Here is a 24,087-nt window from a genome sequence, read left to right on the forward strand (position 1 = left end):
AACGCAGTGACTGAACGTGAAAGATGACGAGTGAACGTGGATTTGTACCGGCTGCAGTGGCGTCTTTATTATTATTGAGCAGCAGCAATACTACATAATGTGGTGGGAATCGGCCACATCAATCTCTATTTTACAGCTTTGCGGTATGAATTGAATTTTAACAGGGAGCACAAATTAAAATGATTTGCACTAATACCGGTGAAATATCTTTCACAATCCAAACTGGTTTTCTGTGTGTTCTGCTCCCAAACACAGTGCATCTGCTCGATCCTGTGATAATGTGCATATCATTAGCGTGTCTGCTGTAAGAGCGGGCCCCTCTCCGCTCTCCTCTCATCCCTACATCCCTCCCTCCTCTCTCCCACTCCCTCCCGGCGGTGCATCCCCATCCCCCACTCGTGGCCGTCTCTTCACAGCACCGCCACTGGCCCAACAAAACGCAGAGCCAGTCCGCACCGACCAAAGCTGAGCGCATACACGGACAGCAGATCAGAAAAAAAAACCTCTTAAATAAGGGAAATCTTTTTGTTCGAACTCTTTGGCTGACCGCCTTTGGTAAGTGTCGTCCGCTGATCGTTGTACAGAAGAAGAATGCAATTTGTCGACTTGCTAGATGTTTTTTTCCTTGTGTTTTTTCCCTTTCGTATCCCTTTCAATTGTCCTCCGTAGTGGCTACAGCGGCGGGGTACTAGCGGGCTAAGCTAGCGCTAGCTTGCTTAGTAAATGTAAGCTGATCCTGACCACTAGCTCGTGTGTTGATGTGTTGACGGGGTAATGCTTGATTCTATGTGTTGCATTTATGAGTGAGTTCGGATGCAGTTCACCGCGATTGTTCCGTGCAGTCATCTATCCTGCCTCAGCTAGCCCGCTAATTAGCCGTTTGGACAACAGCAGCAGCGTGTCTGGATGCAGAGATGCTACAGTGGGTTAGCGGCGGTGTTTTGAGGCTAGCAGACAAGCTAAGCTAATGTTAGTATTGTGGTACAGACTTCTGAAGTGGTGCTTAAGGATGGAGAAATCCTCCTGCATATCGCAGCTGTGAAGAGGCTGCTGATATTTGGTAAGATGGCATCTCTGTGTTATCTAGAAATCAGGAGATTTTCAAAATGGTGTCTTAAGCTTGTTTGAGTGTATCCGTTTTTGTCCAACAATGGCTGTTTTGCCGTTGCTTCCCATCTCATAGGAATGCAGACTCAGATGTACGTTTACCAGGGATGACTTGTGTGTGTGAGCAGAGGCCGATTTATTTAGTTATTTTAATAGGAAGTTTATACATTGTTGTGTTGTAAATTGGTACCCTCCAATCCTGATATCCTCATTTCATTTTAGTTAAAATAATGATTTGATTTGTTCAGTCCAGTGATTACAATAAAATGTTCATAGTTGTCTTATGTTTTTGTTATTGTAATTCAACGATTGATTGTTGAGTATTAGTTTTTGTTGCTACGGCTTCAAATAGACTTAGAAAAGGATGAATAGCATTTAACAATTATTCTCACTTTTCACTAGGCGTATCTGTTACATGAAGTCTTTTATGTAGGGATCACCCTCTACACATTTACCACTAATCTCATTTAATGTAAGATTGTCCATTCAGTATCAAGTAGTCTGACATCTACTTTTCTTGTTGCTCATTTAAGTGTCTTCTTAATGTTAAAACTATTCCACGGCCGCTATATGATGATGTCCACCAAAAGTCCTGGTGTCCAAAAACTAATAACATTTCAAAAACAACAATGCCGTTTAATGTTATTCTCAGTTACGGTTGAGGCCTGTCTGCATGCAGCACGAAAGCTGTGGCCATGTTGGTTTTGGCCTGTGTGTGTGAATGGCGAGCTTTACAATAGAGCCATAAAACTGTCAGACATTAGAAAGCATGGTGTCACTTAATGTTAGGAGTCAGCACTTCTATTACAGGCTGTTGTCTGGCAGCACACGATTCCCCATTCCCCCACTTAATGAGTTGCTCATTACAGATCTGTGAACGCATGCAAATGGAAGACATACACTTTCACTTCTGTTTAAATGCCTCTTGCCCAATGTAGTAGTCATCCTTGAGTACCATCCTCCACACTTCATCTCAATGGCTTGTGTAGGTTTCAATTGCATTGCTCTTTTTCTGCTTTAATATGTGAGGGGAGTCCTGACTGGACAGATTGAGTCAAATGATTGATCTGTGATCAGCTCATGTTGTGTGCCCCAGTAATCGGCAGGTGAGAACTTTCACTGGGAATAAAAGACTTTGATAAAAGGTTGCAACAATCCCAGGAGACACTTGTTTTTCCTTCGGCTGTCACTCATGCTTTATTATGTTCCTTAAGCTGTGCTCATACCTACACTTGGACAGAGGTGTGTGGAGGCAGCCAGCTCTGCATGTACACATTGTGGAGGAAAGCATATTTAATGTGCCATCTCTTTAAAATGATTATTTTCTATTGAATATATTATTATTGGTATTAAAGTTTTCACATTTTTGTATTTTGTTGATTTGAAAAGATGAGATAAGATATTCCTTTATTGTCTACACATGGGATAATTAGTGTCATGTCAGATGGTCTGTGTGTAAGAATTGCTGTCACTTGATATCTAATTTAGGCTTTGATTTTATTTTGAATACTAATTGTGTCATTCATGTGCAGTCTTTTTTACTTTGAGAACATCATTTGTGAAGATATGTTGACACCTTAAGAAAACATAATAAATATTTGAGTTTGATACTATTCTAGATTTTTAAAGTAATGCTAATCTCTCCTAATTACTTATTAGTTCACATTCACAAATTGGCTCCTAATGTACTAGATAAAAGGGGTCTAATAATTCACCTTTGTTGTAAATACATTCCTTCAAATGGCAGTTTAAATGTCCTGGACAATCCCATGGGTAAAATGTTATTTGTCAAACCTCTACCCTTGGATCATTAAAAGTATTCTTTGTTAAAACAGACTTTCTCCAAGATCAGTGCAATCAGTGCATCAGTTTTATTGCAAATCAACAGCCTCTCAATCATGCTTATGACATTCAACCCAATCCTAAAATCTATACCTGGTTATTGCAACTGTAAATGACTGGAGCAGAGCTTCAGTGGCTCATTATTTACTTGTCCTCTTACTGCAGACGGCATGGCATTTGAGAGTAATCAATTCTACCTCAAGTGCACGCTCAAACGATCAATACATTGCAGCAACAAACGGAACGTGAATGCATTGTTATACAACCCTAATTTCTTGTGTTTGCAATTAAGAAATTATCTAAATGCTTTTATTACACATGAGCAACAATTGATTGGCAACAAACTATTTTTAAATGTCCGTATTTTTTTAGTATGGTATTGGTATACATTTCAAAACTACAAGACAATATGTAATTTCCTACGTGATAATGGTGCCTTAATGAGTTTCACTTTGACTGCATTTTATTTATTGTAGTCATTATTTCTGTTTGGATGGGAAACTTTGAACTCACTGCATTTAGTTGAGAGCCTGTATTATCACTTGGTCTTATGAATTCCATTTTCAAGAACTCAGCGTTTTCTCAGCATAATCCGCGGCAGCAGAAGTGAGTGAGATGACGGAATCCTTAAGTGTCAGATGTGTCCTGGATCCAAAATAACCCAGGGCAGTCTGGATTGCTCTAGGGAAGGTCTGAGGGATTTGTCATGTCAATCCCTTCCAGTTACATCAGTGACAAATTATGATGTTTCAGTTGTAATAAAAATAGCAACTCTTACATAAGTATGCGTTTGACAAGTTTGAACCAATTTGGATTTATTTTTAGTAGTGTATGTTTTTAATCAATAAATACATATGCTAAATACTACCAACTATTTAAAAAAAGTATAAGAATAAAGTCAATTCACACACAAATCTCAAGATGACTCACTGCTGGCCTTCTCCTTCCTGCACAAGTGAATGTAAATCTTTAACAATTCTCAGAAAACAACTTAATGGTCTAAAGAATAATGTGGGTCGACCAAGACGCCATTTACTGATTATAGTTAAACAGACTTGAGGTCTATAGCTCAACAAAGAAACCGCATCTCCATGGAAACAAGCAGGTGACGGACCCTCCAGCAGAAAAATATTGGGTCAAAACACCATCCACAAGACTTTTAAAAAAAAACACATTTTACATAAAAGTATGGTGTTAACGTACTTCATCTTATGCAAAGTGAGAGTTGTGCTTGTAAATGTGCTGTTGATACTTAAAGCCACACATTTGTATTGTCTGGAGTAAAGAAGTACTCTCCCTTCTGGAGCTTAGACAAACTGTGAGTTCTAGTCTCTCCCCGTTGCCCGAGTGTGATAACGCCCACTGGTCCTGGGTTGGTGCTGAAAGACTGAAGGCGGATGAGTTATTCCGTAGGAGGCAGGAGTTGTGTGGGGGTTGTGTTGCATTGTACATATTCTCCAGGAACCCTTGCTCTTTGTGTGTTTGTGTTTGTGCACGTGCTTTACGCATCCACGATCTCACCCCTCCTCCTCTCCTTCTTCCTCATTATTACCTCCTCTGCCCCCCTCAGGTTGTAGGATTCTCCCTTTGTGGAGTCGGGCTCATTGTTTGAAACCTGACATTTCGATTAAGCGTGAATTAAGTAAGTGAGGAAACGAGTTGGAATATCTGAGCGAATGCCAAACGCCGCAGTTGGATGTAGACACAGGAATAGTTATGTATCAGCACTCTTTTATTTGAAAAGATGCTCCTCAACATTCTGAGTGAGTGTATAATTTGTACAGCCAATAATTTTACCAATGTTTCTATGCTATGCTTCTTTGCTAACAACAGGGGGATATAAAGGACACTTCAACTTGCCTCACAAAAATGTTTTTCTTCAACACACGCACTCTGTATCTGTGATAATGTGAGCGTAGCTAGTGTTCCCATTGTTTATCTGGTTTTCTACAACTGTTTACTTGATTTTCTTTAGAGTACAAAGTAAGTATTTTGCAGAGTTGTAGACCTTTTTTATATGAGTTATCAAACTGTAGCATCTCTTTCACACTTGAGTTTTTTTTTGCTCGTAATAGAGAACATTTAATTCCTCGCCATTGATGCATGCATTTTTTTTCCACTCACGTCCACAATCTCTGATGCAGTGATGTCGCTTGCATAACCTTTTGTGAGCTGAGCCGCGGTCGGAGCTGGTGCCTCTGGCTGCTACTGCTTATGAGCTGAGCGTAAATGAAGTCCCTCTCCAGTTTATTAGGCCTAACAGAGTCTGGAGAATCTGCTTGGTTTTAGTCGAGGATCAGGGAAGTAAGCTAATATTGTCTCACAGTCGAGTCCATTCTGGCTTTGTTTGAGTGCAAGATGAGACATGAAGTGGCAACACAGTTGTCAGGGACCAGCAATCTCCATAATCAAATACGGCGAGGTGGAGCTACAACCAGTTGGCACTCGGCACCCTGGAACATTGTGTTTATCTGTATTAAATTTACATGTTTTGAGCTTGGTTTCAGAGGACATCACAACATTTATAAACCCATATTGATTTATTGGTGGCAGAAGGCAAGTATCTGGATATAGCTTTTAAAACTGCCTATCTTTAGGCCTAATGAATACAGGAAGCTGTAAACATTGCCTATGACACCTGCACATGTTCTAGTAAGTTATATCTAATAAACAGCATAAATCATAAATATTTTAAGTATTTATGGCGAGCCTTGGCCTTGGCTCAAAAGACCTGCACACGTTCTGATCTATTGGTGTAGATTGAAGCTAAACGTTATAATAAATGTCTGTAGAGTGCCTGTTGTTCTGTACCCAATCCAATTTACTGATAAACACCTTTTCATTGCCTCATTTCGTTGATGCAGCAGAAAATATCTGGTGAGCCTCTGTATGTTGAGAATGCCAAGCGTGCCACAACACGGTCTTTGTCGGGAGCCACTGAAAGATGTAGCTGTCAGAAGATAAGTGAGCCCTTTAGGCAGAGCCCACGGATCTTACCTGCAGCAGTAGTGTGAGACAAGGGAAGATTTACGGGGATCTGAGCAAAAAGGGGTTAAATTGCTTTCTGTGAATGTAGTTTGATTAAAATGAGGATATTGTTTTGTTGTTCCTGAAAGTTGTCAGAACTCTTTAATCATTGCTGTAATTCTGAGTTAGAATAGGGCTTTGCAATTAATCAAATAATCAAAAGACGTTTTCAATTAATGCTCTGTTCGATTACAAAAATGATGTGGTAGAAAATACAATGAATTAACTTTGTTCTGCCATTCTAAACAATGGAGCAAAGCCACTTTCTAATGTACAGGGCCACGATACGTCACTATTAGTGATGTATAGAAATTAATTAAATTAATTTCTATTATAAATTTAGACTGTTTTAAACACCTTTATGAACCAAATAAAGATTGAAATAGGGTGACTGAAGGCTTCTAGAAATAGAATACTTAAATTTGAATTTACATAATTACATTAAGTATTCTTGTACACTACGGTGTACTCTATGCGTACATTTCTCATGTTACAACGTGGGCTCCTGTGGCTTATTGACCGGTGCAGGCCGTTATGTACGATTTCTTATTTCTTTTTAAATTTCGTTGGAGCAACTTTTATTCTGGAGCGTTGTATAGCCCGAAAAGTACAATAATAGTGTTTTTGATAATGTAATACTACAGTTATGGTCAATCAATCAATCAATCAATCAATCAATCAACCTTTATTTATAGAGCCCTTTACAGCACTCAAGGTGACCAAAGTGCTTCATAATAAAGGCAATACAAAAGCATAAAAATAAACTACAGAATAAAGTGTCGCTGCATTGTGTTAAAAGCCAGTCTGAATAAATATGTTTTGAGTTTAGATTTAAAAAGGCCAGATAAGGCGGTGTAAGGCAAAGCTTATAGTCTACTAGTCACCATTAGTCTAATTGTTGCAGGCCCATTCTTGTACAAGGTGTATTCTGTGTACTCCACATGAAAGTGAATGACAATTGGTTTGCACAATCTCTGAGAACGTAATTGGGGTTTTTATACATATATTGACGAGTCGGAGACAATAAGTGTGACAATAAATGTTCATTATCTGATTAAAGCAGTTTAGTTTCTCCACCAGTGACTGCAAAGACGCACTCTTCTTAGACAAAGGGACGTGTCGCTGACTCCTCCTCCTCCTTCCAGCTTCACACCTTCATTAAACACATTGTGCTGGCTCTCTTGTTCTCACTAGTCACTTTCATCACCGTTTCTCCCTCTTCGCCGCCGCACAGGTCCTCTCTCTTTTCAGACAGGCTTGTAATTCGGGTACAGGGTGTGTTCGCAAGGTTAAGACCCCAGGATTAGCTCCAGGCACCTGTCCACGCGTTAATGGCCATCATTCCGAATCCTTACATGGCATTAATTGAAACGGCCGACTCTCCGTTGTAGATGTTGCAGGTTTTTCAGTTTCAATTGCTTCTTGTATTTGTGCCAGGAAATGCTGAATAGCGGGCCATTAGTAGAATCGTGTTGCTTGAGCTCGAAATAGATGTTCTAGTGGATGCTGTGAAAAATCAGGACCATGTTTTTTTTCTTTAGAGTACATTGTCTGTTGTTCTGGCCGGTAGACGAGGCGTTCTTCCATTAAAGAGAGTGCAAAAGGAGGCGACGCACATGTTTTTTTTTTTTTTTTTTAGTTTGATGTATTTTCTGATAGGATGCCTGTTGATTCTGGTCTCAGATGGTGACGATCTCGAAGGTCCTGGAGGGTCCTTGAGCCACTTCGCCTGTGTGATTTGTTCAGTGTGATTGGGAAGGGAATTACTTCTACGCCAAACTGTAAAAGCCGATATCGAGCCATAAACGATTTGCTGCGTTATCTTCAATTTGTGGCAGCATGCGTCATTGTGGTTCTCATTCAGTTGAAAAGCTTTTGAATCGGAACAATAAATAAACCACTGATTGAAACTGACCCAAGTCTTCGAATGAGTGATAAACACACCTTTGCCTGTACTTATTTCATTTCTAAATTATATCTAGGGATGTCAAGATGAATCTGTTAATTTACAACTAAAAACGAATAATTGTGGCTATTTTAGAACAAAATTGGGTAATTTCTATTCAATCTGGACCCCAAAAAGTACACCTGATGTATTATATTTATTGATTTAAAAAAATAAAAATGATTCAGAAAGTTTTGATTTTCATAATGGTCAAATTCTTTTTTTGTTGGAAATTAGTTTGTTCAAGGATAATCCTGCTTTAGAATTCTTGTGACAGTGGCATGAAAGTAGTTTCAATATTATTGTTTGTTTGTGAGATTTTTCTCACATTATATCACACTTTAAAATGTATTACTGTGACTGGCATATACAATTTATTTCTAAATGCATGACCGAGTGTTAGCTTTACAATGTTTTCCAGCTTTACCCGGCCTATAGACATCACTTGCAGCGGTTGATTCCACATCTAACACATCACAAAATCAATGCAAAATGGCCGCACTTGCACACGCACCTGTCCTCTTGGTTTAGCCGTTCCACTCTGTGCTCGTGTGTCTCTCGGCTCATAACGGATCATGCTTACTCATAGCTTTTTCCTGGCTTATTTGTACCAAATTTTGTTTGTGGCTTGTCTTGTTTTCGCTCACCCGCCCACCCACGAGGTGTATGGTGCTTTTTGCTCAGTGACTGTTGATGTTTGCTTTGCCGCTTGTGGTCGATGTTTGGTGTAGCTTCTCTGCGTCACACACATTCATATTATCCAAAGGCGCAAAAACGTGTCGGCTACTGCAGTGTACCACATCGGCCCGGCTTGTTGTTGACACCAGTGAACCATTCAAAAGGGCCAATAAAAGCTCTTTATATTCATGCTCTTTTTGCACTGTGAATCCAAGCAGCATTACAAGGTAACTTGTCTATTGCACACACAAAAAAAGTTAAAACTGAAAGTTTGACTGCTCATTCACTAAAGTGTAGTTAACATGATATTTTTCTGAACATTTTGCCTTTTTCCCCCCAATTGTACTTCCTGGTTGGACATGAGCATAATAATTGACCTGGGTAATGCAATTGTTTCCTAGCAACCACAACTTAAACAAGGGTCAAAATCAATATAAATAAATCGCACAATAGGGTTTTGATTTGACATATAAAACCTGATAACCCTTATTTTGTAATTTACACACATCATTGTATCAGTTGTGTGTAAATCATCCCTGCATTTTCAATGGAATTGATGACTGGGGATGTCACAATAACAATTTTAGGGTGATGTTGTTGTGAGAAAAAACATCACAATTTACCGATTATTCACATATTGAGACTTACTAAACAGTGAAATCTATAATTGTCATAAATTCCTATTGTCAAACATGTTACTGTTCTTCAAATTTGTGACCTGCTTTACAGAAATGTAGATTTCTCTAAATTAAATGTGACAAACGGGGAGATAAAAATATTAAAATTGAATGATATTTTTACAGACTGCTAAACTATGATACATATTTAATGCAGGGACTTTCCCACCAAACTTAGTATTACTGTAGTTAGAAAAACATGCACATGCCATATGCACTTTAAATGTTTATAGTATACAAGTAATAATTATTAAAACGTGCATCTACGAAAAGTACAACCCTCATTACGTCAATTTCAGTTATTAGCTCTGTGCTAATTTGGAAAACATGAATTGAAACAGTTTTTCTGGGACAAAAAAAGGTAATATTACAAGTTTCATTGTTCAGGACTGCCCACGTGTAGTTGGATCTATCCCAGTGCAAGTGAGGACAGGAAACAATCCTCATTGTCACGTCTTACGGGACGTCAACAACAAGCGAAGCCACAGAGGCCTGTTTGGTACCCGCAGCACACAACTGTATTACATTCACACGTCCGCGAGACTAGCCTCCGCCACACGGGAGGGACAAGCTGTCGTGACCATTTGCCGTTCGCACAGGTGCTTGCTTTGCAGTTATTTTCCCCCTTTTTTTCTTGTGTTCGTTGTAATCATGACCTCTCGCTGTTTTAATTTCAGATTTGCATATCCACTTCCACTCCTTCCTCATTTGCATACAGCAAGAATGGCGAGCGGGCATCCCACAGACAAATTCAGTTTCATGTATCAACCAGACACGCACAAGAGGTACGGGGCACGCATGCACACACAAACACACACGCACACACACACACACACAATATCACGACTTCTCACGTATCATGCCCATGTTTTCACACACCAGGTAAGGTTTGACTGTAACGTGCTGCCAAATCTGTCGATCTGTTGTTGCCTACGTTGAGGTTCACCTGTTGCATTGTGTTGCATGTTGTTGTTCCATTTACGACGTTTTGGGGTTCATGAATGTGACCAGTTTGTGTCCAAGACGTTTGCGTTTTCAGAGTTTAAATGTGGTTCTGTTTCCTTTTTTTCCTCTCGCCTCTGAATCTCCGTCCCCCCCGCCGCCCACTCTCTCAGCAAGAACAGGTTATCTTCAGCTATGAATCCAGTCTACAGCCCCGTGCAGGCTTCTCCATACGGAAACCCCAAGAACATGGCGTTCGCAGGTACAACTTTCTGACCTCAGATGTATGCAAAAAATTGTGTGACTGGCTGTTGTGTAGACTTTTATGTGTGAACGTTTGTTTATTTTGAAATGAATCAGAAAATGACTGCAAAAATGTCACACGTTATTAGGGCTGCAACAAATAATCAACCAACTAGTCGACTATGGGGGGGGGAATCCTTGGTATTTTTGATTATCGTAATCTGGACTATACAAAAATGCTAAAATTATGAAATCAAAATGTCAAAAATCCTTCAGTCGCCATATTTCAACCTTTTTTATTTGTTTGGTAATGTCTTTTTAAAGCGGTGAATGTGAGTTATCGTGAGTTCAAATCCCGGCTCAGACAATTTGCTGCGTGTCCTCCCTGGTTTCTTCCCCATTTCATGCTCCGCTGTCCTGTCTAATAAAGCCTACAGGCCAAAGAATCCATTAAAAACACCTGAAAACTATTGACTCGCGGAAAGGGAAATCTGCTGACTAGCCGACTACTCAAATAATTGTTTGTGACAGTTTGTGACAATAATTTAGATATTAAATTTTGTAAGCGAACCTAAACTATGCTACATAATGTCTGCGGCGTCTTTGCCAGTGAATCAAGTCAGTTCTTCTGTCCTGTGTGATCGTTACCTAAAGTACAGCGCAAATCAATTATTCATCCCTTTATTTTTGACGGATGCAAATATGTATTTCTCTGTGATGGCAGCTCATCTCGGCATCCGGAGATCAATAACACTGTAGCTGTTAAGGCTACGCAGCACACAGGCAGATCCAATGCCATTTATAGCCCACAGTGGCGCAGTTCTGTTCTCTCCTCTGTTCTCTCCTCTGTTCTCTCCTCTGTTCTCCCCTCTGTTCTCTCCTCTGTTCTCCCCTCTGTTCTCTCCTCTGTTCTCCCCTCTGTTCTCCCCTCTGTTCTCCCCTCTGTTCTCTCCTCTGTTCTCCCCTCTGTTCTCCCCTCTGTTCTCCCCTCCTGTTCTCCCCTCCTGTTCTCCCCTCCTGTTCTCTCCTCCTGTTCTCTCCTCTGTTCTCTCCTCTGTTCTCTCCTCTGTTCTCTCCTCTGTTCTCTCCTCTTGTTCTCTCCTCTTGTTCTCTCCTCTTGTTCTCTCCTCTTGTTCTCCCCTCCTGTTCTCTCCTCTTGTTCTCTCCTTGTTCTCTCCTTGTTCTCTCCTCTTGTTCTCTCCTCTTGTTCTCTCCTCTTGTTCTCTCCTCTTGTTCTCTCCTCTTGTTCTCTCCTCTTGTGCTCCCCTCTTGTGCTCCCCTCTTGTGCTCCCCTCTTGTGCTCCCCTCTTGTGCTCCCCTCTTGTGCTCCCCTCTTGTGCTCCCCTCCTGTTCTCCACTCTTGTTCTCCCGCTCGCCTCCCTCCAACCCACACCTCGATACATGGCTATTTTCACCGGGCAGCGCTGCTTTGTTTGAATGCTGTGTAACTGATGACGCACGAGTCTCGGCGTGTGGCGTGCACACTTACTCGCCCGCCCCACACCCGCACGTGTAATCCCGCCGCTCGAATGTCTCCCCCTACAGCATATCGGCAGGTGCGCCTCGTTCGCGGTCCGGAACACACATCCGGGCCGACAGCGAGCGGCCAGACCAAAATGCCTCTGTAGTGTGTGTGCGTGTGAACCCGTGTCGTCATTAACGCTTCCCTTCGGCCTCTGTTGTCCGCTCTCCGCAGGTTATCCAGGAGGCTACCCGGCCGCAGCCCAGACCTATGCGCAAAATATCTATCAAACGGGCAGTCCAGGGTATCCACCAGGTATGACGCACAAACACGACACTGGTCTGGGGAAAACTACTACAAATAAAGACGTCGGCTTCGTTGCCTGGAGATCCATACTTTTAGTTCATGTAGTTTGCAGAGCTGACAGTTGATTTAATTCCTTTTTTAGGAAGTATTCTGCAAATTTATGATTGTTATTGTAGAGCTGGGGGTTTTGAGATGATAATTGCATATTTGATACTGAATGGAAAACCTCTATTGCATATCTAGTATACCACATGTTCATAAATGATAAGCACCATTTGATTACATTGTCATCACTTAACTATACTGTTATTACTAATTTGTGTAGCGGATGGGATAATACAATTAACTTTGTATAAGAGGAGTTCAAAAGTGCAAAAACCTCTCAAACAAATATATCTAACCTACAACACATAATTGTGGAGTTGCTTGAATGCAGTTTAGTAAAAATGCTGTAATTATTTCAAGTTTATTGTAGTTTCATTATATCGAAATGAGCAGTTAGCTTTATGGGGGAGGAAATTGACTTGTAAATTCAGGTTGTTTCGAGTTTTAAATGTTAAGTTTATAAGGTAATATTGAAGCTTTTAGTTTTAGTGGAATCCCTTCTGTAAAAGGGGCGACTGGGTGGGATTTGAGCCAGTAACAGCTGTCTGCAGCAGATAGTCGCTCTGCTGGTGTCCACGGGCCGATCTCAGAACAGATGGGGGGGAAAACTGGTCTTTCTCATGCGGGCTTAAGTCTGTCAAGTGGAAGAAAGTGAATGAAAGCTCTGTCTTTTCGGCATTATCTTTCATTTTCTTTTTTAACAAGGCAGGCTTTCACGACATGACGGTAGTTAGTCTTTTCTTTAGTATTATAAAAACAGAAGGAAATCCATGAGTTTATTAACTATGAAACCGCTAAAATTTGCTAAATCCTTAGTTTATGGTGCAGTGCATTTTTTTGTCTCTGCCATATTGCCTTGATAACGGTATTCTTTTGTCCCCTCCCCCTCCTTCTCTTGAGATGTTTTTGGAGTCGGGATGATAGGTACTGTTATTCATTAGCATTCTGCTGCAAGCTTTAATTACACACATACAAATCAAAATCACACAAAAATAATATTTCCGATGACTTGCATAAATCTTTCTCAAGACCTGTCTGATTTGAAATGCCGGCCAATGTCATTATTTCTCAAGACCATTGAATAGGCAGGCTGTTTCCCTATCAGCAGGGCTTTTGTAATTGTCACACACCATTGTCCCCCCGTGGCCCGGCCCGCATGCATGTCGGGAGCAAAAGAATGTGTGTGAGGGTATGCACAGCCTTTCGGTCGCACACGGCTCTGCGCTCCAGCATCTCTTTGTTCCCTTGTCCTTGTGTGAGAGAGAAGCCTTTCATAAGCCAGCAGCAGAGGCCCTAGCTAGCATGTTTGACCTTCAGGCTCCTCCGAGTGGTCGTGGGGCAGTACTGCACCCCCAGAGAGCTGAATCCGCCGTAATAACCATGAGCTTCTTTACATTAGAGTGGTTTATAAAATGGCTTCTGTGCGTCAGCTATTATTTCTTCTGGTTTTGGTCTCATCTTCTCTACATATAGATTTCTTAGTTTTTTATAACTGTTATTCGTGGCATATGACTCACTGAGTACCATTTAAGTTTTATTAGGAGGAGAATTTAACTGAAGGTCACTGTAAGAATTGTGAATAGTCTGGATTGTATGTTCTGTTTAATAACGCTGCCAATAGTGTCACCAACACGCCATCTAGTGGGTGAAAGTAGAACTGCCAACACAAACAAAGGCTGTATATTAGAAAAATGTGTACTATGTGTACTTTTTATTTTTTTATTCTGTTTTTTTTTTTGCTTCCTAAATATTATTTGTTTTTTAAAATTAGTTTTCAGTTTATAAAACAAGGAGTATAATAGTATACCTCCCATGATAATAATTAGTTGTTGTTTTTTTTCAGGATATACCACAGCAGGCACCCCATACAAAGTGCCCCCCACCCAGACAAATGGAGCACCCCCTCCGTACACTCCCACACCGACCCCTTACCCCACAGCCATGTACCCAATCCGCAGTGCCTACCCTCAGCAAAACCTCTACACACAGGTAAGGACATCTCCTCTTAGCTTTGGCTTTATTTGTATAAAAGGAAACTAATGCTATTGTGGTGATGAATTACATTCTGAAAGTTATCTTTTATAGTTTCTGCTTTCTATATCAAAACACAATATAGAAGGGGTTTTGCTTTAGTGACCAATCTGCTTCCAAAAGTTGGGTATATTTAGTTTATTTTGTCTGTAGCAACTCAACAACTGGATGTATTTACACTTGAATGAAACTATGCTGACTATTCATTCATGATCCAAATTTTTTTTTCTGCTGCTCAAACTTTATCATTTTCACATACCAATTAATGGCAAAGCTAATGTCCATATTAAAGTATATCATGTTTATGTCATGATATTAATGTCATTGATCTGCTCCTCTCCTCTGTAGGAACATGTGAAAAAAAAGTGTTTTTTTCAATAGATTAATTTTTACACACTAATTATGTTATGATATTATATTATATTATATTGGCCAAAAGGCCAAACGGTGACTTTTACCTTGACCAAAATGTGGTAGATTTGGTTTGTACCAGATTCATAACTTTTTTGCGAGCTAATGCTAACTGCTATAGGAATAAAATACATTTAGCGGACTGGTCGAGTTATGTAATCGATGGCGTAAACATCGAATGTGGCGTCTGCTAATGTTAAATGTGTTTGTGTGTTTCAGGGAGCGTACTACACTCAGCCTGTGTATGCAGCCCAGCCTCATGTAATCCATCACACTACTGTGGTGCAGCCCAACAGCATCCCCTCCACAGCCCTGTACCCTGCCCCAGTCCCTGTATCCGCACCCCGCAACAACGGCATGGCTGCTATGGGGATGGTTGCCGGGACAACCATGGCCATGAGCGCAGGTACAAATCTTTCACATGTGCTCAGTGCTTTAAGTGGACAATATTAAGTGCTGGTGCTCCAACTATATACTAGTTTCACTATAGTTGACACTATAGTAGTTGACACTAATGTGTTTTGAGGATTTAAACACATTTATGAAATGTAAGATTTGATTGGCTGAATAATTTGCCATCTACTGTATTTAAACATGTGACCTGGGAACATGTTCTGGGCCCTAACCCACAGTTTGGGGGCCGCTGCATGCCACAACACTGCAGCTATGATCAGATCAACTGCAACTCCGGACAACACACATTTACTGTCCCAACTACACTTGTGGTGGGACATGGTTTACAGCAGCTTTACTCGGATATCAGAATAATATTGGGCATGACAAAGGGCTGCACGGTGGGAGAGCAGTTGGCGCTCTTGCCTCCCAAGAAGGAGATCATGGAGCACATTACATGATCATGGAGAACATTACATTATCTCTCTGGGTGGAGTCCTCCCTGTGTTACCGTGGGTTCTCCCCGGGTTCTCCGACTTCCTGTTGGCCGTGCAATGAGTTGTCCAGGGTGTACCCCGCCTAAGGCCCTAAGTCACTGGGTCTAGGCTCCACTCACCCGCGACCCCGAAATCCTCATAATGAGCAACTATAATAACATTCAGGCTTTCCTTTAGGACTTGGACTTTAGCTCAGGTTTAACAGATGAATGCCTCTCTTCTGAACTTAAACTCACACTCTGAGCCTGGCATCTCTGTCCAGCAATATAAAGCGATGCAGTTTATTTGGCTTTTATTTACATCCTATCCGAGATTAGTCCCGTCTACCTTCTGCAGGTGTCCAAGCAAATTCAAGCACAAGAAAAACTAACCAATGACGGCACTAGGCCAGCAGGATTTATGACACGGGATCCAATCGGTGACAGAGGAATGTGTCCGTGACAGTCAGACGGTGAAGAAAACAGGAGATGGTGCTCAGGTCACAGAAAGGCTACTGTGTGTAAAGTGTAGAGATACAAACAAGCTCTGAGCATTTGTCTGCTCCTGTTAAAGCCCCGGGGAGAACGTGCTGACTGCTCAGAAGTGCTTCTACATTTTTTGTGGTGGTTCTGAGTAACAGTGCATCCTGGCCCACTTAAAGCACTGCTTGTGCTTTATATTATAATCTGTACACTCATTTGATATGTATAAGGTTTACAAGACTTTCAGATTTTTTTTTAATGCATCATACTTTATGTAATTTAGCAAAAAAGCTCTTCAGATTCTGTATCCAGTCAAACCTATTTAAAAAAAAAACTTTGTAAACTATTGTATATATTTTGTTTTTGCTATCAACTTCATACGTCACAAGAGCATCAGTTTTAATTGATTTTAGATAAAGTCTTTATACTGTTATCAGGCTCACAGGTTTTATTGAAGGCTTATTTCTTGATTCTTATTCCAACGCTATAGGGACTCTGCTAACGACACCCCAGCATCCTCCCATGGGAGCACACCCCGTTACTGTGCCAACCTACAGGCCCCAGGGGACACCTGGCTACAGCTATGTACCGCCTCACTGGTAGAGCCCATCGTCATGTGAGTGTCTCCTCTCTGCTTCTTTTGTGACTAAACAAACGGCTGCTGTGTATTAAATCACTCACCGCTGTGTGCTTTTGCTCTCGTTTTCCCGGCAGATCTGGAGTCCACCATTGTATGCAACTGCTCAAATCTTAGGCGGGGGCTCCCAGCGGAAACCACGGGAACTCCACACCTGTCGGCAAGAACAAAACTAAAGTGCATCAGCCACTTTACTACTACTATTATTATTGTTATTACGCAACAGTCTCTTAAAGGTTTTTACAAATGCTGCTTTTTTTTTTTCCTCAGTTCATTTGCCAACCAGTCATTTGACTTTTTTATTTTTCTTTATTTTAATTTTGTCTCTGTCCATCATTGTAGCTCCAGAGGGAAACATGTGTTGGCCGCACCGTGTCTGTGTTGCGTGTGTGTGTGAGTGTGAGAGACCCCGCCCTCTCCTGAGCTGGCTGGGAATTTACAGGCACTTACATCTCATTATGCTGTCATTTCGTAAACATCAGCAGTTAATATTTCTATTTATGGGTAACATTTCAGTGAACACTCATTGTTCTTTTCATTCCACCTTGTGTTTTTCTGTTTCGTTTCGGTCGTCTTCCAAGACGTTGCTGTCTTTTCTGGGACAGTATTCATCCCATGTTTGTCCTCGATCCCCGTTGTAAGTGCCACGTCGCAGTGACCTAGCATTTACACATCCTTCTCTTGTCTTATGCATCGTACCTATCAAGAAAAAACATCAGCTAATTGAAGCCACGTACTATGCAGGCTAGTATGTATTGTCAAAATCTAAATCTAATGTGGAGTGATCGAGTTTGGGTTGTGTTTAGCGTTGCAACTGCAAATATTTATGATAATGACGAGCGACTTTAAAATATTGGTGTGTGTGCCCACTTCAGAATGCAGACACACAATCACGTAGTGGCACTTATCGTGAAATTTTGTTCTGTTTTGACGGATGCACTCACACACAAACACACACACGTGATACACGCAGCAGTCTAGCGACCCGTGTGCTAGACGGAGCCAGCAGCAGCCGCAACAGCAGCGAGGAGTTTAAAGGGAACGGCACTAGAGGAGGAGAGACCAGGAGCAGACGGAGAGGGAAAGGGAGAAAGAGGAGGGGAGGACATTATCGCTGCATTTCCTTTCCAGGTGTAGGAAGTCATCCGCAAGAGACTGCACACATGCATTAGCTGTTTGCACTATTTATATTGAACTTAAATGGTGACAGTGTCGTCTCCTCTTCATTCTTTTTCAACATGAGGACTTAAAGGCAAAGGTAGTTAAAACGTGAACCAATCGATTACTTTTCCAATCATTTTTCACTATTATAATGATGCCCACAATTTAAAAAAAACAAACACAATTCTTAGTTTTGAAACCGTGCAACGACGTGGTTTGACTTTTTTTTCTTTCCCACGCAAGTAAAAAAGATCAAACAAACATGCTCAGTTAGTCGTTCTATAGAAGTAAAAATGTGTTTTCTTTTCTTCAGTTGCAATTGATAGATCATGATTTCTTTTAAGAAGACAATTTTGTTCACGACAAAATGGAGATTGCAGCTGGCAGCTAAATCGTGTCGATGTAAATGCACCTCGGTCGCAGAATCAGAAAAGGTTTATTGCCATTGTCAATGAACATGATTCACAAACATAGGAACTTTCTTTGGTCATTCGGTGCAACAAAAAACAATGATCAATGATAAAACGACTAAAATCTGCTATATGATAAAATTGTCTAATAGGAATCAAGATTTGTTTTTTCATTTTACTTTATTTGGGTCCTTTTACATTTCATTTTTGCTGCAACTACAAATTCTTCAATTTTCTACTGGGTATTTGATAAATAATAACCTCTCCACATTTTAAATCGCACATCAATTATTTATTAACATAGTTTGAACTGTGGGGTGTCCACCTAAATAATGTGTCATCTGATTGGCCCAGCAGTTGTATTAACTACAGTTGTGCAATCATTGTGGCAAGTGAATTTATACACGGTAAGAACTGCGTTGACAAAGGTGGTCTAGACACACATTGTAAATCTTTGTCCTTTTTGTCCTCATCTTGGTCTTTGTCGGGTCAGAGCTGAGTGAGGCTTGTGGCATTGCCTGGAGTTGAGCAAAAGAGTTAAATGCAGAAGGCTATTTACAAAAGCAGAGCATTTCCTGCACGGGTATGTAGATGAACAGTCGATATTGCAATAAAATAAGAGGGATGCCTCCTACTGTTATCAGTACAGTAATCGTTTTAGCAACATTTTAACTGATTTTTGAGATGGCTTGTCGATGTAATCTTTTAATATAGATTACAGGCTCTGTATGCAGCCATTTAATAACTATTACAGCAATGAGGAGTGGAACATATCAGAAATTTCAGTTAGGGTAACTTTGTGAGGAATTATTGCACATTTTGAAAGATTAAAATGCAAAAAAAAAATGCTTTTGAACTATAATTTAATGCTAAGTAACAGGTACCTAGGCTATGTTAGTGCAAGGGGCATGAATAGGTAAATTATATTGTAATTACAGATACACCACTGAGGTTGTTTGTCCATTTATTTGTACACTTATTAGTCTACTTCTTGGAAAATAACAGTGCAAAATAAGCTGCTGAATGAAAGCCAGCTATAGTTTATTTGCTTATATTCCCAAAGCCCCAAAAATGTTCTTTATTCTACAACAGCGATCATCATAGGCTTAGTTTGAGCTACCATATGTCTGCCAGTATTTGCAAGTTCATTTTTTTTTTTTTTTTTTCCCCCTCTGGTTTATCAAAATGTATCCTATCTCACTATAGCATCGAACTACAAATGCAGTATACAGCAAGTGGTACCGTAATGTAATTCTAGCTACGCATGGTCGCAATAGTGTGGCAGCTACTGTTTGTGCTTTTTAACCTCTATTTTAAACCTTTAATTCTGCATCTTTAATCCCTGTGGAGGGAGTAAACCACAAGGTCTGTGAATGCTAACATGGAAGGCTAGTTGACCACTATTGGATCAACTGGACACTCAAATTGCAATGATTAAACATGGTCTTGTCTTTAATGTATGGATTTAAACTCATTTCAGTTGGATTTTTTTGGTATTTTTGAATTTGTTTTTTAAATTTCAATTCCTGTACTTGTGTTTATTTACTTGAAAAGCCGAAATAGCCAAATTAACCCTGCTCAAGATCTTTCACGAAGTTATAATGTTGGAAACACAACTTTGATTCCTGTCTGTTAATAGCTCTTACTATTTTGTGGGGACTAAATTGAAACCCATTGACTTTATTTCAACACTGCAGTTCACATTTTACAGTTTACACATTTTGCAGACCTTGTGCGTGTAAATGAATGACCGAACTCGAAAGGGACCGTTCGCTCGTGACCTTTGCTGTCCGTTGCCGTTCACACGCTTCAACAAATGTCCCTTATAAAAACGTTAAAAAGCTTCTTGCCTTTTGTTCCGTGCCATATTTTCACAAACTGCTGTTCAGTATGTCTTAGTTTACTGGTGACTTGAGTCCTTGTTATGTCTAGCTTCCTGTGATTCTGTGTTTTCTTATTGCTGTCCTCTTTCACATATTGTTAAATGCATTTTGCCTGTCTTACTTTTGTATACTCTTGTGTCTTGTACCCTGTTTTCACTTTGTGCCACAGCTCCCTCTAGAGGCCATTTATGAGTCCGCGAAAATTATCATCACGTCAAACACCAGTGCCACATTTTTCCTCTCCTAACATCTGATTAACATTTAAGATTTTTGCCAAACTGTCGGTCAATACTGATAATCTACTGTGGCATTTGTTAATCTTCAGTAAGCCTAGGTAGACACTAGATGTCACTAGAGTTGTGCGTTTTTTTGTTGTTGTTTTTTTTGCAATGTACGGTATATTCATAGATTGAAACCAAAAAAAGGGGGCCAACAATCTTACTGCTACTTGCCAGATTCACAATTTGAGCACTACAAAGTTGGGGCTAGTCCCTCAAAATGCCATTTTGTTGTACGGATTACTGAAACGCTGAATTGATAATATTAGAAACGTGTGGACCAATGCCTCATATTTGACATAGCAAATAAATTGAGGCCTTTTTATTATTCCTCACCTTTTTGGTTACTTCAATTTGCACTTAAAATATGAATGGAATTGGAATTCTTAAATATGCTTAAGAAAAAAAATATGTCTTAATCACTTTACTTTTAACACTCATCACTCTGCACTCTTTGGCATTTTTAAGTGTTCAAAGATTGCTTTTAACTGGCATTTAGTGCATTGCTATTATTGTTGCACGCCTTTTCACTTTGATAATAAAAGGCGGGCTGAACAATTCACCTCTTCTCTCTCCTCGCATTTGCCTTGCTTTTAGAGGTCTTTATACTTTCCTTAAGAATAGATAAAAAAAAAAAACACTACTATTCCCATCAATAGTAGAAGTTGCTTGAAATGTCTTTGGTGTTCTGCTGCAGCTTTTTGATTTTTTCAGATATGTCATAGTTTGATTTGACACTAAATGTGATGCAAAAAGTGGAAATTCCTTGTCTTCCGGAAAGAAAAAAGAAAAAAAAGAGCATCGTACTCGCATTCTCAAATTGGAGCGAGTATTAGGAACACCCCATCTTTGGAAGTTTTCGTTTGGTACCCAGTTTGCACACGCTATGGTATTCCTGTTACCGTAAGATTGTGTTGAAACTGATGCCCGGCGTGTCTTTAACGTTGAGAGAAGTGAATTGTATGTTAGCTATTTGGTCCGGAGTGAAGGACCTGCGTCAGGCTTGTGATATGAAGTGTAAATCTGTTTTTTTTTTTTTTTTTAATTTTTAATGTTTTTTTGTTGTTAAGGTTTTTTTTTTTTTTTTTTTTTTTTTTAAAGATCAGTTAGTGATCTTAGTACTATAACTAAGCCAAGTTTGTAATTGTATATTTACTGTAAAATGTAGAACATTGAATAACTATTAAAATTTTCCTATAAAAGGATCAAAGTCTCTTTGTATTTATTATACTTTATTGATTTGTGGTGTTTTCTAGGAATCGCACCCGACTATGAGCCACCAGGTTTTAGGAGTACACTTCACTTTATTTGTTTTGTATGGATATTTTCACATGTTTGGGATGTTGATAAATCTGAGACACTAATCAGTGGCATACACTTGTTTACACAAATGCATTAATTACAGTAGAGTATTCCAAACAGTAAAGTTGTAAAGTATTAGTCTTTATTAGTCTAAGGGTTTCCTACATTTGTACCAGTCAGTCAATGACAAATAATTAAAAATAAAGAAGACTGATAAGTAAAATCTATATTTAAAGGAAACAAATAATCTAAAATTGACATTTGTATGAGCTTTTACCATTATAACCATGTGGGTTCCAAAACAAAAGAAGGAAAGGAGGAGCTAACCTCTCTTTACCGTAAGCCTCAACTATTTGCAGATACTCCTTACTCTAAACAACAGTTTGTTTCAGTGAAGCGGGGCCTCAAGAACAAAAGCTTGAGAACCACTGTCAGAGGAACTGAAGAAGCTACTTGGATGAGGGGGGAAAAGATATTTTGTGTAATTGACAATAAAATGTTCTTTTGCTGTGTTATAACAATGTTTCTTCATCTTTAACTTACTCAGAGCTGTATTTCTATTGCTTCATGCATGGTTGAGTAATCCTTCATTGGCCTGCTTGAGGCTTAAGTACTCTAAAATGTTTGTCACCTATATATATTCATTTCTTTTCCTGAAAGTCTGGTTTCAGCTCTAAATTGAAGAACTAAACATTGAAAACCTTTGACAAAACCTCATAATTTCCTCTGGACACTTGTTTCACTTCTCTGTGGACGATCAGCAGACATCAAGGATTGTGAAACGTCGACAATCACCACCTACCACTGATCTCTCGGCTCTGAACTTTCACTAGATTTAGTTTAGTTAGTATAATATACCAAAGATAAATATTCACACCATGACTGCAACTTATTTTTCCGCTTTACATTCCTCCAGTGTCAGGTTATGTGTGTGCTTTTAGTTTATAGAGGCCAGACGGTTTGCAATAGTTTTATAGTCTAATGGGGCTATTAAAGACACTCGCTCAAGCTAAATACACATGGCTGTTAAAACAATTGACACGGTACATGTACATCCTGGTGCAGATTACACAGGCATCAAGATGTACACTGATGTCCAGAGACTGGTGCTGAAAATAAAGCAGGACAAGCAAAGTGCACAGCAAGAAGGTTCTGTATGTGGCCCGGTACCAAATTATGAGGAAAAAATAAGCAGAAAAGTAAAAGATTGTATGTGAGATTGTAGTATTCTCTGTGTGTAGATTTCAAGTTCTCATTTTTAACTTGCACATGTCAATCCTCCAGCTACAGCGGTCCAGGAGCGTTCATCTGCTGCCAAAGGGTCACGCAGCGTTACCCCAGCAGCACCGGTGAGGTCAAATGCAGCTGAAATAATGAAAAGTAACTGACTGAACTGACAAAATAGAGGCCTCGAGTAAAGTTTGATATAGATCATGGCACTGTGTTTTCTTTAAAACTGGTTTTCAGCCATCTGACCTATTTCCCATATTTCAAAAGATTTTTCATTTGAATGGTGCTGGTCCAAACACAAATGCAAAGTAATTGCATAATCTGCAGATGAAGCTAAACGACTCGAAACCAACAGTGACTTCTCTGTCTGCTCGCTTTTGAGTACTCAGACAAAAAAACTGTTATAGTTTGTTCAAGTAAATGATGGTGTGGATTATGGTGTGCAATTCCAAATAATTCACTTTAGTAAACATGTGCATTTTTAACATTTTCACATCAATATTTGTCTGTGCTGTTGCGGATGTGAGTCAGAAGCTGTTAATCAAGCAAAACAAAACCACAATGTGTATTTCCTTCCAGTGATTTAGTTTGTACACAAAAGATAAGGAAACTCATTATGCTGAAAAAGAGTTTACTTTAAAATGTGGATTTGAACATGAAACAGGAAGATCTGGCAGAAGCAGATTGACAGGAAATGTTGATATAAAAGAATTAATGGAGCCCAAATCCAACAGGCCTCCTTAAATTGTTATCTGTAAAACCTCCCTGTTTATTCACTCTCCCAAATCATTTGAACGCTTAAATTTAGGACAGCAGCCGGTGTTGAAGTGGATATGTCAGAATCCACCACAAAGTTTACCAACCAGTAAATGCTCAACAAGCTGTGGGCTGGCCAAAGTAAATACAAAACCTTATCTTGATCATAAGAGTAATAACAGACTGCAGACTTCATAATTAAAATATAGCAGATAAATACAAAAGTCATAGTCAAGTGGACAATATAGAGCTTGATGAAGGTCTAATTATATACATGAACTTAAGCATGTGTTCAAACCTACC

At 39.7% G+C, this 24,087-nt stretch overlaps 1 protein-coding gene across 2 annotated transcripts; it reads left to right on the forward strand.

The window, feature by feature from the left end:
* Positions 1-340: 340 nt before the first annotated feature.
* fam168a (family with sequence similarity 168 member A) lies at positions 341-21,706 on the forward strand. Of its 2 annotated transcripts, XM_072461905.1 has the most exons (8): positions 341-555; positions 9,954-10,061; positions 10,392-10,480; positions 12,158-12,238; positions 14,178-14,323; positions 14,996-15,182; positions 16,618-16,743; positions 16,842-21,706. In XM_072461905.1, exons 2-7 carry the CDS (start codon positions 10,000-10,002, stop codon positions 16,728-16,730), a joined length of 678 nt encoding a protein of 225 aa, XP_072318006.1. In that variant the 5' UTR covers positions 341-555; positions 9,954-9,999; the 3' UTR covers positions 16,731-16,743; positions 16,842-21,706. The 2 variants fall into 2 exon arrangements, with proteins under 2 accessions (XP_072318006.1, XP_072318007.1); XM_072461906.1 differs by lacking the exon at positions 9,954-10,061 and having other exon boundaries at positions 368-555.
* The last annotated feature ends 2,381 nt before the right edge of the window (positions 21,707-24,087 follow it).

Source organism: Eucyclogobius newberryi, unplaced genomic scaffold (genome assembly GCF_026437365.1).
Source record: "Eucyclogobius newberryi isolate DKJ021-1_F unplaced genomic scaffold, fEucNew1.0.hap1 SCAF_10, whole genome shotgun sequence".
Lineage (NCBI taxonomy): Eukaryota > Metazoa > Chordata > Actinopteri > Gobiiformes > Gobiidae > Eucyclogobius > Eucyclogobius newberryi.

Excerpts from the sequence above, each read along its gene's own strand:
- fam168a (XM_072461905.1), top strand. The coding sequence starts at position 10,000 with ATGGCGAGCGGGCATCCCACAGACAAATTCAGTTTCATGTATCAACCA. Across the intron at positions 10,481-12,157 it reads CAAGAACATGGCGTTCGCAG|GTTATCCAGGAGGCTACCCG; the intron begins GTACAACTTTCT and ends CGCTCTCCGCAG. Across the intron at positions 14,324-14,995 it reads AGCAAAACCTCTACACACAG|GGAGCGTACTACACTCAGCC; the intron begins GTAAGGACATCT and ends TGTGTGTTTCAG.